The sequence below is a fragment of the Somniosus microcephalus genome, chromosome 5 (genome assembly GCF_052327205.1).
Source record: "Somniosus microcephalus isolate GS21.2 chromosome 5, FLI_Smic_1.0, whole genome shotgun sequence".
NCBI classification, from domain to species: Eukaryota; Metazoa; Chordata; class Chondrichthyes; order Squaliformes; family Somniosidae; genus Somniosus; species Somniosus microcephalus.
This window is the reverse complement of record NC_140991.1, coordinates 297165278-297180992: the sequence shown is the minus strand read 5'-3', so window position 1 is coordinate 297180992 and position 15715 is coordinate 297165278. Positions and strand designations below refer to the sequence as shown.

The window sequence follows — 15715 nt, the reverse complement described above, 5'->3', positions numbered from 1 at the left end:
CCCTTTCTGGGCTGGAGAGGTTGAGTGGTGTTGCAGGAACTTAAATGTCATCATCAAAAGGGTCCTTACATTGTTAAGTGTGGTGAGTTTAATTCATAATTAATGTACAAAGGCAGCAATTTCTTAAAACTCACTGAGAGGTTAACGGCGGAGCAGCGCAAATCGTCCAGCAATTTGTGGCGATTCGCAACTCATGGTGTATCCCTTCCTCACCACAAATTGCTGGACGATTTACACACTAATAACGGCGTGCACATTAAACTCGCCGTTATTTTACCAGCAAATTCTGGCTCATTATGTTCACTTCTGGCTTCCTGTCATTCTCTGGTGACTAGGAAAGGTCTCATAGGCAGTGATGAGAGATCTACGTCATCGGTCTGTACTGATGGGTTGAGCACCTGGGTCAATGGTTGCCTCTTTACCTTACTGACTGTCACGAGAGTCGGGGATGCTGCCAGCGACAACACTGAAAGGTAAAAGTTTTACAGCCTTCAAACAGTACATGTTGGACATCTTGCTTTAGGAAAGTACAATGAAGTTTAACAAATAGATGGCCCACAAACTGTACTTTTAAAATACATTCTTTATTTATAGCCTGAGCAAGAACTCTGAATCTTAACTTTGCACATTAAAACAAGTGCCTGTTACATTATTTATTGCCAAGCAAGAAATTCCAAAAGCCATCTTAAAGAAGTAAGCGTGAAACTGTTTCTGTTTTTAAAAATAATTTGTAAACTAAATGTGAAATTCTTTGGCATTGATTAAAGTCACACAAAAATAAAATTATTAGAATCTTCAAATAAATACAGATACAGTAGTATGTTCAAAGAAATTGAAAAGATTCTAGACTGCTGCTTCAGTGGAAGGTTAAAGAGCCTGTTTGGTGTTTGGAATCTGTATCAGTGCTGAAGAGATATTATTTTGCCCCCTCTATATGATTTTTTGCTCTTGGTTAAACGTTTGATTAATTATAATTTACTCCGCAGACAGGATCTATCATTGGGTATAATGGGTGGGGGAAGATAGACTGGGTGGAGTAAAGAAAGAAAGAACTTTTGCATAGTGCCTTTCATGATCTCAGGATGTCCCAAAGTGCTTTATAGACGATGAAGTACTTTTATTTTGTTTAGTCACGGTTGTAATATAGGAAATATTAAGAGTAAGGTCCACATTGGATAGGCTAATGGGGTAATAACTATGATAGATTGAAGTGCATGGGATAACGTCCATCATAAGGTAGAATAGGTGGGGTAGGGTCCATGACAGGTAGATTGAGTGGGGTAAGATGCATGATAAAGGAGACTGAATAGGGTAATATCTATGATGGGTTAGACAAGCTGAGATAGGTTCCCTGATAGAGTAGACTGAATGGAGTAGGATCCATTACAGGGTAGGGTGTAGGGTAGGGTCCATGATAACGTAGACCGGTTGGTGTTAGGTGGATGATAGGGTAAGGTCCATGATAGGGTAGACTGAGCAAGTTAGAAGGTATCACTTCAAAGGCTAGTGGGTTAGGGTCCATGATAGGAGAGGCCAAGTGTGGCAACATTTATCATAGGCATTCTAGGTGATGTAGGATCCATGTTAGGGTAGACTGAGTAGGTTAGGGCTACTGACAGGGTAGAGTGAATGAGGTCAGATTCATAATAGAGTAGACTGCGTGGGGAAAAGTCCATTATTGGGCAAACTGGATGGGGTAATGTCCATGGCAGTATAAACTGGATGCGGTAGGGGTCATCCTAGGATATAGTGCGTGGGATAGGGTCCAAGATAGAGTAGACTGAATGGGGTAGGATCCAATGGAATGGGTATGCTAATGTCAATGAAAAGCCAGACTGCGTTGCATACAGTCGATGACAGGGTCGGGTCCATAATGTGGTAGACTGGTTAGAGCAAGGTCCACAATGGGATAGACAGAGTGAGATTAGATTCATGATAGCACAGACTGGGTCGAATAGGGACCCTCATGGGGTAGGTTCCATGATGGGCTAGACTGGGTGGGGTAGGATCCGTGTGGTGTCAGCCTTGGCTCAGTGGTAGTACTCTTGCCTCTGATTCAGAAAGTTGTGGGTTCAAGCCCTACTCCTGAGATTTGAGCACATAATCTGGGCTGATCCATAGCAGTCTCACATTCGCAGCAACAGGAATACTATGTGGCTGGATCAATTTTGGGATCCTAAATGCCAATGAAGGGAATAAACCTAATTTACAGGAAACTTTGTGATATCCGGCACCGACGTGTTGCCGATCTATCAAAACTGCTGGACATACAAAGTTAATGTTGAAGCATACGGAGGTTTTCATCTCCGTATCTGACAACAAACACTGTTGCTTAGCAACAGCTTCTAAAGAGTCGGCTGCAGCTGCAAGCGTCTCTAGCTGAAGCTGTTGCTATAGCTACAGACCTTGCAGTGGCTGACTGGGAAAAAAAAACAAGATCTAAAAAAACTTACAGAAAACGGCTCCTGATTTTTGCCGTTAGATCGAGTATTCCGGACATACAACCTCCGGATAAACCAAAGTTTCCTGTAACTCATTTATTTCCAGGAGTTCACCTCAGTCACCGCTTCCTCATACAATCTACAGGCTTCAAAATCTCAATCATCATGCAGCACTACTTCTTAATTTACCCAATCGTGTTAACCAGTTATATAAGCTTTAACCCTTCACCTGGGCTTCATTTAAAAAAAATCTAGAATGGCAATGACAATGGGAGAGCTCTGGGGCTTCTCTGCTGTGAGAGTAAGGGCAGATGGCCTTAGAACTAGCAATGGAGGAAAAAGGGGGCAAGGAACAAGCATGAGGAAGGTTTGAGGTGCATAATTAACAAAAGAGAAAGATTTGAAAAACTCCCCCAACATTCCTGTAATTTGGTGGGAGCCTGTGGTCTCCCTCGACCCACTTCAGTGCTATCTGACCATATGGCAATGAAGCACCCAGATGGAATGTATGGGTAACCGTTATTCTTTAGTAAGAGAAGGCTATAGCACTGGCTATCCCAGGTGATATTTCCCTAAATGTACAGGACCTATAGTTTCACTTTCATTTGTGCGATGATTTTATTTTATTCATTCTCGGGACACGGGCGTCATTGGCAAGGCTGGCATTTATTGCCCATACCTGGTGACGTAAGAAAACTACTAGGCACTTGGTCTAAGCGTTAAACAAAGCTTTAATCAACTGTTTTACAACACGGAGGTCTAGTTGTGTCCTTCACTAGTTCCTGTTAAGAATGTCCTGCGCAAGCTGGGCCCGTGCTCGAGTAGTTATACTCTCCCTGGACAGCGCCACCCGTAGGCCGCTCAGTATTATTTCATAAGTCTTTCTTTCATGAATGACTGATTCATGTTACCTAGTTGCCCATAGAAGGTGGGGGTGGGCTTTCTTCTTGAACCGCTGCAGTCTGTGTGGTGAAGGTGCTCCCCAAAATGCTGGGAGGTAGGGAGTTTATTCTTTGTAGTGCTTTGATACAACTGAGTGAGCAGTTAAGAGTCAACCACTTTGATATGGGACTGGAGTCACATCCAGACTGTATAAGGATGGCAGGTTCTTCCTGCTTCCTTAAAGGATATTAGTGAACCAATTATGGCTTTAAGATATTCTGACAACTTTTAGTTTTTATTTCCAGATTTTTCATTCACAAAACTGCCATGGTGGGATTTCAACTCACATTCTCTAGATTATTAGTCCAGGCCTCTTGATTACTAATCCAGTAACATAACCACTACACTACTGACCCTATCCTGTTGGGATAGACCGAGAGAGATGGTGGAAAAAGGCAGTAGAGATGGAGAGCAAAATACTGCAATTTGGACCAATTCAGATCCTCTCACTTCCGGTCAGTTTAAAGTTAGTGTGCACAATGGGATCTGATACATGACTTCTAGATTTTGTTGTAACAAACTAGTTTTGTAGATGTAACTAATGATCTGAGGCAAGAGCATTTTATTTTTGTGTTTCTGACCTTAAACAAAACTTGTGTCAGTTATTTTGGATAAGTGAGTAAATAAAGTGAAGCTTTAACAAAAAAGACCTAAAAATTCAAATTAGAAATGATTAGTTTCAGCTGAAAGGTACGTAGTGGTTTCCTTTATTAATTGGTTCTGTCTAAGTATCAAACTTTCAAATAAGTGTGTAATGTACATTGTAACTTGAAAAATATTTAAATTACTTTGCCAAGTTAGTTGCAGATACTGCACTATTAAAATGGGCATTACTACAAAGCAGTTATATTAAAAATCTACATTAACACCCCCTCGGCTCCAGGCATACAAACTTTTCAAAATATATCTATCTCCAGTGAAAGTATCTGTGACATTAAATATAAATAAGTCTTTCCTTGTTAAGCTGCCCCAATTATAGTATCGCACGTTCTTAACCACACATATTACGTAGATCATTTCCACTCATTTACCTCATTGGGCCACATTCTCCACTTGTTCTCCAACAAATCACTGGGAACAAGAGGATATTAACTCACTTAATTCATTCCCAAGTATAATATAATGGTGCTTTTTGTGTATATGTCGGTTTATAACTGCGTAATGAGCTGCTGCTGGAAAGTGTGGTAAAAGTGGTGGCACGAGTACAGCAAAAGTGTGTTTGCTTAGAAGGGAAAATGTTATACCAACACCTGATTATATAAACAAAAGGCAGTGCTAACCGTCACTCCTAGTGTAAGACAGGAGGCTCTACTCTCACCCACTACAAAAATACTGCTTATCCCTGACAGCCCCCAATTACATTATTTAGTGTTGCGGCAATATATAAGAAAAATTACTACATATATTTTTATATAAAGCATGTTTGCATAGTTTTCAAACCTTGGAAAGTAATGCCCTGAATACTCCTGGCTATTCTTAAAACAGTTTAAAAATACATGTGAAAACATTTCACGGTTCAGGAACATCACTTCCATCGTAGATTATGGTTCTTTCAACAGTTAAGCGAAAAAACACCTTCTTTGAGGTAAACCTAAAAGAAATAAGTGACAACAGTTACTTTGATGTAATAATCATGTGGGTTTAATCTGAAACGTTAACTGTTTCTCTCTTCACAGATGCTGCCTGACCTGCTGAGTTTCTCCAGCATTTTCTGTTTTTATTTATGATATCTGGAGTTAGGGACAGAATGTATCCTAGATATACCATTTTAACTTTAACTTAGAAGAGGAATGCAATGCCCAGAAGTTTCACACTATTGACTCCCTTTGAAGATGCTTCAGTACAGCCTTGATTATTAAGCATTCAAAGGAAAAGGGGAAAAGACTTGCATTTATGTGGCACCTGTTACGACCTCAGGATGTCCCAAAGCGCTTTACTGCAAATGAAGTACTTTTGAAGTGTAGTCACTGTTGTCATGTAGGAAATGCGGCAGCCAATTTATGCACAGCAGGGTTCCACAAACAGCAATGACCAGATAATCTGTTTTAATGATGTCGATTGAGGGATACATATTTGCCAGGACACCGGAGAGAACTCCCCTGCTCTTTTCCGAAATAGTGCCATGAGATCTTTTACGTTTACCTGAGAGAACAGACGGGGCCCTCAGTTTAACGTCTCATCCGAAGGACGGCACCTCCGACTGTGCAGCACTCCCTCAGCACTGCACTGTTAGCCTGGATTTTGTGCTCAAGCCTCTGGAGTGGGGCTTGAACCTACAACTTTTTGACTCAGAAGTGAGAGTGCTGTATGACATTTTGGATGGGCCAGCAGTAAAAGAGTTACAGGTTTTTATGCAAAATCTGGCAGCTCTAAAGCCCTTATGGTGTCTTGAAGGTTGCAATAGCACTGCAAATTTCTGTCGGTCTTGCTTCATGTCCAACCTCTCCCTCGGGCAACTACTGTGCGGGCGGAGGTCAAACAGGTAGTTGACTGATCCAAACTCCAAATATCAGGAGTAAACAATAATGTGAGGGCAGCCAGCGATAGCATGTACATCTCACTGTTTCTTCATAATTTGGGTGCATTCAGGAATTTCCACCCTTGCAATTCAATTTTGGGCTTGAGATGATACTCATGGATTTCCAGTCCGCCTTGCTAGCTGTGTTATGCTAATATTATGACTGTTTTACACCCATTCACATGAAGATAGTTTATCTCTGAAAGTTCAAGGACCAAGGTAGGGCATTTCCTTAATAAGACAACATACCAAATTTACGACCAGCTGACGGAGCTTACCTTGAAAAGGAGTTATCAAATATCAGCAAATACAGCCCCAGATTCCTAGCCTTCAGTTGTCCTTGTATTGTTTCCTTGTGGGAATTGCAGCGAATTAAGGGAATTAAAACCTGTGTAAAAACAGAAGGTTTCGTAAAACATTAGAATTCCTAGGACTTAAAAGCAGTAAAGAATTACAATAAGAAAAATCAGATTAACTAAAATCTGTAAATTATTCATTCATATTTCACCTCAATTTTGGAAGAAATCTTAGAAAGAAATTCTTGTGATATCCCCTGAATTTTAAATGCATTTTACCACACATAGTGCTTGCTGAATAATAATCTGGGAGAAAGTTACAAGACTAAAAATAGAGGATTGGATGACAGTATAAAACCAGTGAAGAGAGCTATGTATGAACCAGATTGAAGGATGTTTCAGGAGAATTGGCACTTATGCATAGTGCATCTCTTCCACTTACATACAAGAAAATTGGAACAGAGGTAGTAACAGTAAAAACATAAAGGGTAGAAATTGGTCATGGCCCGTTCTCAGACACATAGCCAACGGCGTGCAGACAGCACGTGCCGCAACCGGGAGGCTCGCGGCTCACCGGAAATTTGCCCTCGGGCCTCATTTCAGTAGTTTGAGTGAGCTGCTCGCCCATTTTAACAAGGTAAATTTTGGGCCACTTGCCTCAGGTAAGTCCCGGGGGAGGGAAGGGGGCTGGCAGCAGCCCTCGGGAATGCTGTGGAGCTGGGAGGAGCACTCTTGTTTCTTCTGGTTCTGAGTCAAGCGGTAAAAAGAAGTGAACGTACCTTTTTGGTGGGGCTGCTTGCTAGGCCACATCCATGGTAGGAAAACCTGAGTAGAGCAGGCTTAACACCTGCTCAGCTCAGGGCAGCCCAATTTGGCAGCGGGGTCTTAAAACAAGTGTTAGCCCCCTCTGTAGGGTTGCCAACTCCAGTTGGATATATTCCTGGAGGTGTCAGCACATGACCACCTGCCTCCAACCGCCTTGCCCCCACACTCCTGCCAATGGTTGCCTAACATGTCCATACTCGCGGTGCACCGCCTTCCCACGCCTGTGTAGCAACTAACGAGAGAGGGCAATGTGAGGTAGTCTGTGTGGGAACTAACAAGACAGAGAGAGGGCAGTGTGAGTGAGGTTCATGTAGGAATTAACAAGACAGGGAGAGGGCAGTGTGAGTGAGGCTCGTGTAGGAATTAACAAGACAGGGAGAGGGCAGTGTGAGTGAGGCTCGTGTAGGAATTAACAAGACAGGGAGCGGGCAGTGTGAGTGAGGTTCGTGTAGGAATTAACAAGACAGGGAGAGGGCAGTCTGAGTGAGGCTCGTGAAGGAATTAACAAGACAGGGAGCGGGCAGTGTGAGTGAGGTTCATGTAGGAATTAACAAGACAGGGAGAGGGCAGTGTGAGTGAGGTTCATGTAGGAATTAACAAGACAGGGAGAGGGCAGTCTGAGTGAGGTTCATGTAGGAATTAACAAGACAGGGAGCGGGCAGTGTGAGTGAGGTTCATGTAGGAATTAACAAGACAGGGAGCGGGCAGTGTGAGTGAGGTTCATGTAGGAATTAACAAGACAGGGAGAGGGCAGTCTGAGTGAGGTTCATGTAGGAATTAACAAGACAGGGAGCGGGCAGTGTGAGTGAGGTTCGTGTAGGAATTAACAAGACAGGGAGAGGGCAGTGTGAGTGAGGTTCATGTAGGAATTAACAAGACAGGGAGCGGGCAGTGTGAGTGAGGTTCATGTAGGAATTAACAAGACAGGGAGCGGGCAGTGTGAGTGAGGTTCGTGTAGGAATTAACAAGACAGGGAGAGGGCAGTCTGAGTGAGGCTCGTGTAGGAATTAACAAGACAGGGAGCGGGCAGTGTGAGTGAGGTTCGTGTAGGAATTAACAAGACAGGGAGCGGGCAGTGTGAGTGAGGTTCGTGTAGGAATTAACAAGACAGGGAGAGGGCAGTCTGAGTGAGGCTCGTGTAGGAATTAACAAGACAGGGAGCGGGCAGTGTGAGTGAGGTTCGTGTAGGAATTAACAAGACAGGGAGCGGGCAGTGTGGTACTGCAGAGCAGTTTCAGACATATAACCAGAGACTGACTGCAGTTAAAGGCTGTAAATTAGCATTTTCTGGAGCGATTTTAGGGAGGGAGCAGTGAAGAATGAACAAATTAATAAAAAATATTTGCACTTTAAACAAGTCCTATGAATCAGCTATGGGACATAGGCAAAAAAATATTTTATAAGATAACTGAGGAGAGGTTTTCTGGAGAGCAGAATCAAGGTACCTGCACCTTAAGCAAGTTTTCTAAAGTTGCTGATGAATGGTATTACTAATATTGGCATAGAAATTCCTGCACCTGAATGGTGAGGCCTGAGGCACACCCGATATTGGGCCTTGGACATCATATCATCAAGCCGGCGACCTGTGAACACCAACAGGCAGCTCGCCAATGAAGCGGAATGGAAGTTTGGGCCACTGCGATGCCAGCAGCGGCCCTCAGGTAAGTGGTTAAAGAAGGGGGGGGGGAGGGGCGGAGAGGAGAGATAACTGAGAAGGGGGATGATTGGATAAGGAGGAAGCGGTAGCCGGGGAGGGGCGGGGAGATAGCGGCGACGTTCGGGAGGAGTGGGGTGCGGAGGGCTGGCAGCAGCTCATGTTCTTTTGACTGTGGTGTCAGGAGGAGTATTCCACATATATTTTAAAGTCTTACCCTGTTGGTTGCAGTCTGCCTATTAGGCCACATGTAGACCTGGTTTTCCTGAGTGCAGCTGGTGCCGGCTGCCTCAGGGCAAACCAATCTTGCGGAGGGGGTCTCAAGCAGATGTTAGGCCCCTTATTTGCACGTGCAAAGGACCTAATGCCTGTTTCAGGCGTGGGCACTGCAAGCCCATCTTTTGACCTTTACCAATATGGTGGGCGGTGCACTCTCAGCTCATAATGAGCTTCTGCTTCCTGCCTGCTATATTGGAGGCTTAGAATGCTGTTTAGTGCCTGAAAAATGTCCGTTATGTGGTTGAATTTCTAAGCCCGTATATCTGTGAGTCCTCTGTCTTTCTGTAATGTGTATATTTTAACTTGAGTCAGTCCTGTGCTTTACTGCTTCTGTAAATTTTCTGTATTACAGCGATAGGTGAGACTGCTGTTGTGATTAAGCTGCAGCAGGACTATGTGACACGTCCCGGAGTATTAATGAGCAATTTCACAGGAGATCTACTTGTGGTAATTTAAAAATATTGGCCTAAAATTTACTCTAGGGTTTTGCTGGACTTTGGCATCAATCTGGTAAAGCCCACTGGGAAAAGGCAAGGATCTGGTTACGCTGGGTCCACACCAACTCGGGGATTTCCCAGTCAGCCCTGTAAATGGCAAAACCTCCGCCCGCTTCTTACACTGGCCCCCAGTCTGGCAAAGCCTCAATTAAAAAATTCTCATTCTTGTTTTCACGTCCTTCCATGGCCTCGCCCCTCCCTATCTCTGAAACCTCCTCCAACCCCACAACCCACTGAGATCTCTGCGCTCCTCCAATTCTGGCCTCTTATGCATCCCCTATTTTAATCGCTCCACCATCGGCGGTCGTGCTTTCAGCTGCCTAGGCCCTAAGCTCTGGAATTCCCTCCCTAAACCTGCTGCCTCTCTCTCCTCCTTTAAGACGCTGCTTAAAACCTATCTCTTTGACCAGGCTTTTGGTCATCTGTCCTAGTCTCTCCTTGTGTGGCTCAGTGTCAAATATTGTTTGATAAAGCTCCTGTGAAGCGCCTTGGGACGTTTTACTACATTAAAGGTGCTATATAAATGCAAGTTGTTGATGCAAGGTCAATGATGCCAAGGGGATGAAGACTTCCTACACCGGGAATTCCTACTTTGACAGTTTAGAAAGGACCTGGTGTATAACTAGCGGCCGGTATGCCAAGAAAGATGAGGCATATCAGCCTCCAGATGGGTGTAAGTGGGTCCCTGTTGGGGAGGAAGGTTCATGTGCGGGTAGCCTGGCTGCATCGGGCAGGTGGTCATCGGAGATGCACTCAGAGTGGCACAGATCGCTGCTGGCCTGTAAATGAGGTGCCCTCCACTAACCCTGGAAACTCTGGTATATCTGCTGGCATCTCAGCTTCTGGATTTTTGGGCCATTTATCATTTAAATAAAAACATTTAATGAAAGGTTTAATTTTGATTTGCAAAAGTCCTATTAAATGTCAAAAACAGGAATTTGTTTCAAGGCTCTTTTGGTTTCTTTAGTTGGCCAATGCTGTTTTTGAATTATTTGTACTTTTGAGGTTAGAGATCAGAGCATGCAGAGTCTGCTGAGATTGCTTACCACTGGCTGATATTAGGCACGAAAGGAAGTGGTTCAATCTGTGGATGGGTGTAATGTAAATCGAATGGCAAGTATTAAGCACATGATCATTGTGCGTCATAATTCTAGCGATGACACCTTTAGTGCTTGCTGAACATGCAGGAGTATTACATTTGTATTATTGCATTTTTCTTAATTACTCCCCTGCCTTGCTTCCCTAGCTGTTCGCTTCTCCCATCCCCTTCCTCATCCGTTCTTCCGTCCCTTTCTTTTCTTTCCTTGCTCATCCCCTACCCCTCCTTTTCTTCACCATCCCCCCAGGCAAGTTTACTGTACTGTTCTCACTGGTTTTAGCCAATGCAGCCAATTCCTCTGAGCTCCAGTCTGAATCTTTGGACTCCTTCCACTATCTGCCGGTCCACTTCTCTGGTCTCTTACTACAGCCTTCCAGTCCTCCCTTGGCCCTGGTTCAATGACCTCTGGCCCTCTAACCCCGCTTGTACTACTGACTACACTTGACTTTGACTCCCCATGTGCAATGGAGAGTCATGTGGAAACTCAACAAGTAATATATTATAAATTTTCTGTTTAATGACTTGGACTTGGGTGTACAGGACACAATTTCAAAATTTGCAGATGACACAAAACTTGGAAGTATAGTGAACAGTGAGGAGGATAGTGATAGACTTCAAGAGGACATAGACAGGCTGGTGGAATGGGTGGACACGTGGCAGATGAAATTTAATGCAGAAAAGTGCGAAGTGATACATTTTGGTAGGAAGAACGAGGAGAGGCAAAATAAACTAAAGGGTACAATTCTAAAGGGGGTGCAGGAACAGATAGACCTGGGGGTATATGTACACAAATCATTGAAGGTGGCAGGGCAGGTTGAGAAAGCGGTTAAAAAAGCATACGAGATCCTGGGCTTCATAAATAGAGGCATAGAGTACAAAAGCAAGGAAGTTATGATGAACCTTTATAAAACACTGGTTCAGCCTCAACTGGAGTATTGTGTCCAATTCTGGGCACCGCACTTTAGGAAGGGCGTGAAGGCCTTAGAGAGGGTGCAGAAAAGATTTACGAGAATAATCCAGGGGTGAGGGACTTTGGTTACGTGGATAGACTGGAGAAGCTGGGGTTGTTCTCCTTAGAGCAGAGAAGGTTGAGAGGAGATTTGATAGAGGTGTTCAAAATCATGAGGGGTCTAGACAGAGTAGATAGAGAGGAACTGTTCCCATTGGCGGGAGGGTCGAGAACAAGAGGACATGGATTTAAGGTGATTGGCAGAAGAACCAAAGGCGACTCAATGAGTGGTTAGGATCTGAAAGGGTGGTGGAGGCAGATTCAATTGTGGCTTTCAAAAGGGAATTGGTTAAGTACCTGAAGGAAAAAAATTTGCAGGGCTACGGGGAAAGGGCGGGTGAGTGGGACGAGCTGAAGTGCTCTTGCAGAGAGCCGGCACGTGCTCGACAGGCCGAATGGTCCCCTTCTGTGCTGTAACCATTCTATGATTCTTAAGCACATGCCCTGTCAATTTTCCATTATAAATTCCTATGTTCACATTTTGAATGCAGACTGCCTATGTAAGCTTGTCACTTTATAACACCCTTTCCCCAATGGAGGTGCTGCAGTGCCACCACTGCCTGGATCATGTAATTGCAACTTGACGGTTATGTCGGCAATTTCTATCATTACTGTGGACACAGGAATTTAAAATGCAAATATAAAATAAGGACAGAATGCATGACTTTAAAATGTCTTTATGCCCCGGTGCAATTATCCCTGTCCTCAAACTCTTCACTTGATTACCACACTTGGTCTCGACTCCCTACATGCAATGCCACTGGAGATTGAATAATATATTACATTGGTCTAGAAATTCAATCGCAGCCACTACAGGCGCCTGTTAATGTTGTCCCAGGCAGCATGTAATATTTGTGCTGCTTGCTAATTACCATGACTCAGGCGAGCAGACAGTGCTATTCTTTGGTTGCACGCCTGATTGGGGGGCTGGATATCTCTGATGCCACTTAAAGGCAGCCAGCTCCTCTTAAAGGGGAGGGGCACACTTGGAAGGAGAAAAATGGTTGCATCAAGAATGGAGAAGCCAAAGTCAGTGCAACACCAACAAAATTGTCTTCTCAGTAGTCTAACATAACTTTACAGGTTCAGAAAACATACCAAAAAATGCCCAGAAGTTAGCCAGCAGCCTGAACTTAAAAACCTACAACTAGTCTGCAATTACTACATGATCACTTTAAAATAGCGCTGGAGAAGGGTCCTTCCTACCTGTTAGCACCACAAGTTGCTGGACGAGTTTAGCATGTTGCACGTCAGACGTTGGGGCAGCCCAATATCAGAAAAGGGTCCTCTAACAAGCGCAGGACCCTACTTTGGATACATTATTTAATACATTAAATAATTCTGGTGTGTGCTCCGGACGCCTACGGAGAAGTCCAATAAAATATTGGGGTGGGTGGCGCAATTCTGGCTCGAAATGAGCGTGTTCGTTCTGCCGCCATATTGGAAGCTCAGGTGCCCGTTTAACGCCTGAAAATTGGCACGCCACGATCGAATTCCTAGGCCATTGGAGATTTTTATTGCTGCTTTGGGGATTAAATTTCACAACTCTATCCATTATTCTATGAAAACTTTCTATTTGATGTATATATTCCCTTACGCATATGTACTTAATTTTTTATCCCGTACCATTTTAAAGCTGAGAATACATAGCAAGCTGGCATTCAAGATGCTGGAGGTAGATATCCAGTAATTAGCAGTACTGGGGAGAGAGCGCGGTTTAGCTGCACTTAAGGCAGTCCCGCTCTTTGGTAGCAGTTTGACAGTGCTGCATCGTGACTGCTGGGGTTTGGCAATATGGAAGTCCTTTGATCTGGTATCACTATGGTGGGGAAGCTGGGGTTTGGCAGTATTAGGATATGTATAATGGGCGGCTGAATTGATATTGCCCATTTTACACTATCACCCAGGCAAAATGATCTCCTCTCTGATTAAAAAAGCACATACACTCTGCTGAAAAAACTCAACCTAAATTTTACCTGAATAAAGATTTCAAAATGTGTCCAGTAGCTTTTCTTCAAATAATATTGAAAAACATTTGAGCAGAAACTGCTAGAAACTTAGTAAAAATATTCCATCAGCACTGCTGCCTCAACAGTACTGATGCATCCTGGAGATTAAGATACTACATATGCTCCGATTGCATAATCCAAATTCAGTTCACTGCATCATAATTCAAAAATAGCAAATTAAATACCAAGTTTACCAAGTAAATACTAAGGCCTTCAGGTAAAAACTTTAACAAAGGCATTAAAAACACAAAAGACAGTTCAAGGGATACATTTATTTATCTTACTGTGAAATATTAAATTTATTGCATTTTATTGGGTTAAACCCTTATTCTGGATATTAGAAATTTCAGTTACTAAGAAAAAATTATGACAAAAATATTTTTAGAAAGTATTTTGAGCCATTTGTGGGAACTTGGTGGACTGAATTCACAATCATAAGATGACGAGTTTACATTGGCAAAATCTGTTAGAAATGTGGAGACAGGAATTTACAATTGGAAAAAGCTGACAAAAATCAAACATCAGGAAGTCACTGTAGTGATTGGAAGTGCACATGGATTTTTTTTTATTCGTTCCATGGGATGTGGGTGTTGCTGGCAAGGCCAGCATTTATTGCCCATCCCTAATTGTCTTTGAGAAGGTGGTGGTGAGCCGCCTTCTTGAGCCGCTGCAGTCCGTGTGGTGAAGGTACTCCCACAGTGCTGTTAGGGAGGGAGTTCCAGGATTTTCACCCAGTGACGATGAAGGATCGGCGATATATGTCCAAGTCAGGATGGTGTGTGACTTGGAGGGGAGCTTGGAGGTGATGTGTTCCCAGGCGCCTGCTGGTTTTGTCCTTCTAGGTGGTAGAGGTCGCAGGTTTGGGCGGTGCTGCCGAAGAAGCCTTGGTGAGTTGCTGCACATAATATAAATCTACTTGTTATGGGTATATTTATGTGGTGGTTCAGAAAGCAACATGGCTGCTGATAAACGCCTGAATTTGTTTTGTTTTGGGTGAGCTGATTGGCCAGTTATGTGGTACTTGCTGGTTTGTGAATGGTAACTTTGAAAACAAAATGAACAATTTGATTGCTTGATTCTGTGCTTGTTACTGGCTACTGATCAATAGTAATTCCCATTAGCTTTGGCTATTTGAGCTGCTCAGCATGGTTAACTCAACAGTTAGTGGTTCCTCTATGAATGCAGGATGTTTTTGAGGTATGGCACCTTTAAGAGATATGATGCTATGAACAGGCTAGGCACAAGTGCTTGGAACTTCTGTGGGTGTTTTTCAACCTCCTGTCATAACTTTAAGGCATGGTGTGGAGATGCCGGTGTTGGACTGGGGTGGACAAATTAAGAAACCACACAACACCAGGTTATAGTCCAACAGCTTTATTTGAAATCACAAGCTTTCGGAGCGCTGCTCCTTCGTCAGGTGAAGTGGCGAAGGAGCAGCGCTCCGAAAGCTTGTGATTTCAAATAAAGCTGTTGGACTATAACCTGGTGTTGTGTGATTTCTTAATAACTTTAAGGATAAGAGCAATATCAGAAAAGGCCAGTTATGCCATTTCTCTGGGCTTTCCACCGATCTTCCGCTGAAGTTACAGTGGGAGATGGGAAGAACTCCACCAGCATTCTACCACCAAGACTTTTAATTATATAAAATAATTATACCATACAAAATGAGAAAAAAAATTGAATTTTAAGTCTGGAGGATAATTATACTATAAAATTAGAAATATGAAAATATAATTTTGTGCTGTTCACCTTGTGATTAATTTAACTTTAATTCTGCATTTGAATTTACTCTTAGAGACATTTGTCAAATTTGGCACAGAGTAACAGTATAAGCAACAATCCAAAGGACAGTGTGACAGTGTAACTCCCCTTACCTTGCATTGTTCATATGGTGTTTCTTCAGACTCTTGATAAACAACGCTAAATGATACGCTCTTTGGATCAGAAGAAAAGAACCAGCTAATGGTCAAACCACATTCTTCAACAACAATAGGGATGAGACTGTAGCAACTGGATTTAATAAAAAGCTCTCTATTGCTGTCTCCAAATTGTCTAATCTCATCCACCGTGAGGGGTATTCTGAGCCTAAAATGGAAAAACAAATAAATTTGTACTCCCAACAACAACTTGCATTTATATAGTGCCT

At 43.1% G+C, this 15715-nt stretch overlaps 1 protein-coding gene across 6 annotated transcripts in view; it reads right to left on the bottom strand.

Moving 5' to 3' along the window:
• Window positions 1–565: 565 nt before the first annotated feature.
• The window catches only part of fyco1a (FYVE and coiled-coil domain autophagy adaptor 1a), a 272403-nt gene continuing 257253 nt past the window's right edge, over window positions 566–15715 (bottom strand). For all 6 annotated transcript variants that reach the window (XM_085989186.1, XM_085989185.1, XM_085989184.1 and 3 more), the window contains 3 exons: window positions 15444–15654; window positions 6180–6289; window positions 566–4974 (listed from right to left, as the gene is read on the bottom strand). In XM_085989186.1, coding sequence (XP_085845312.1) covers window positions 4893–4974; window positions 6180–6289; window positions 15444–15654 — 403 coding nt within the window. In that variant the 3' untranslated portion in view covers window positions 566–4892. The remainder of the gene's footprint in view (window positions 4975–6179; window positions 6290–15443; window positions 15655–15715) is intronic.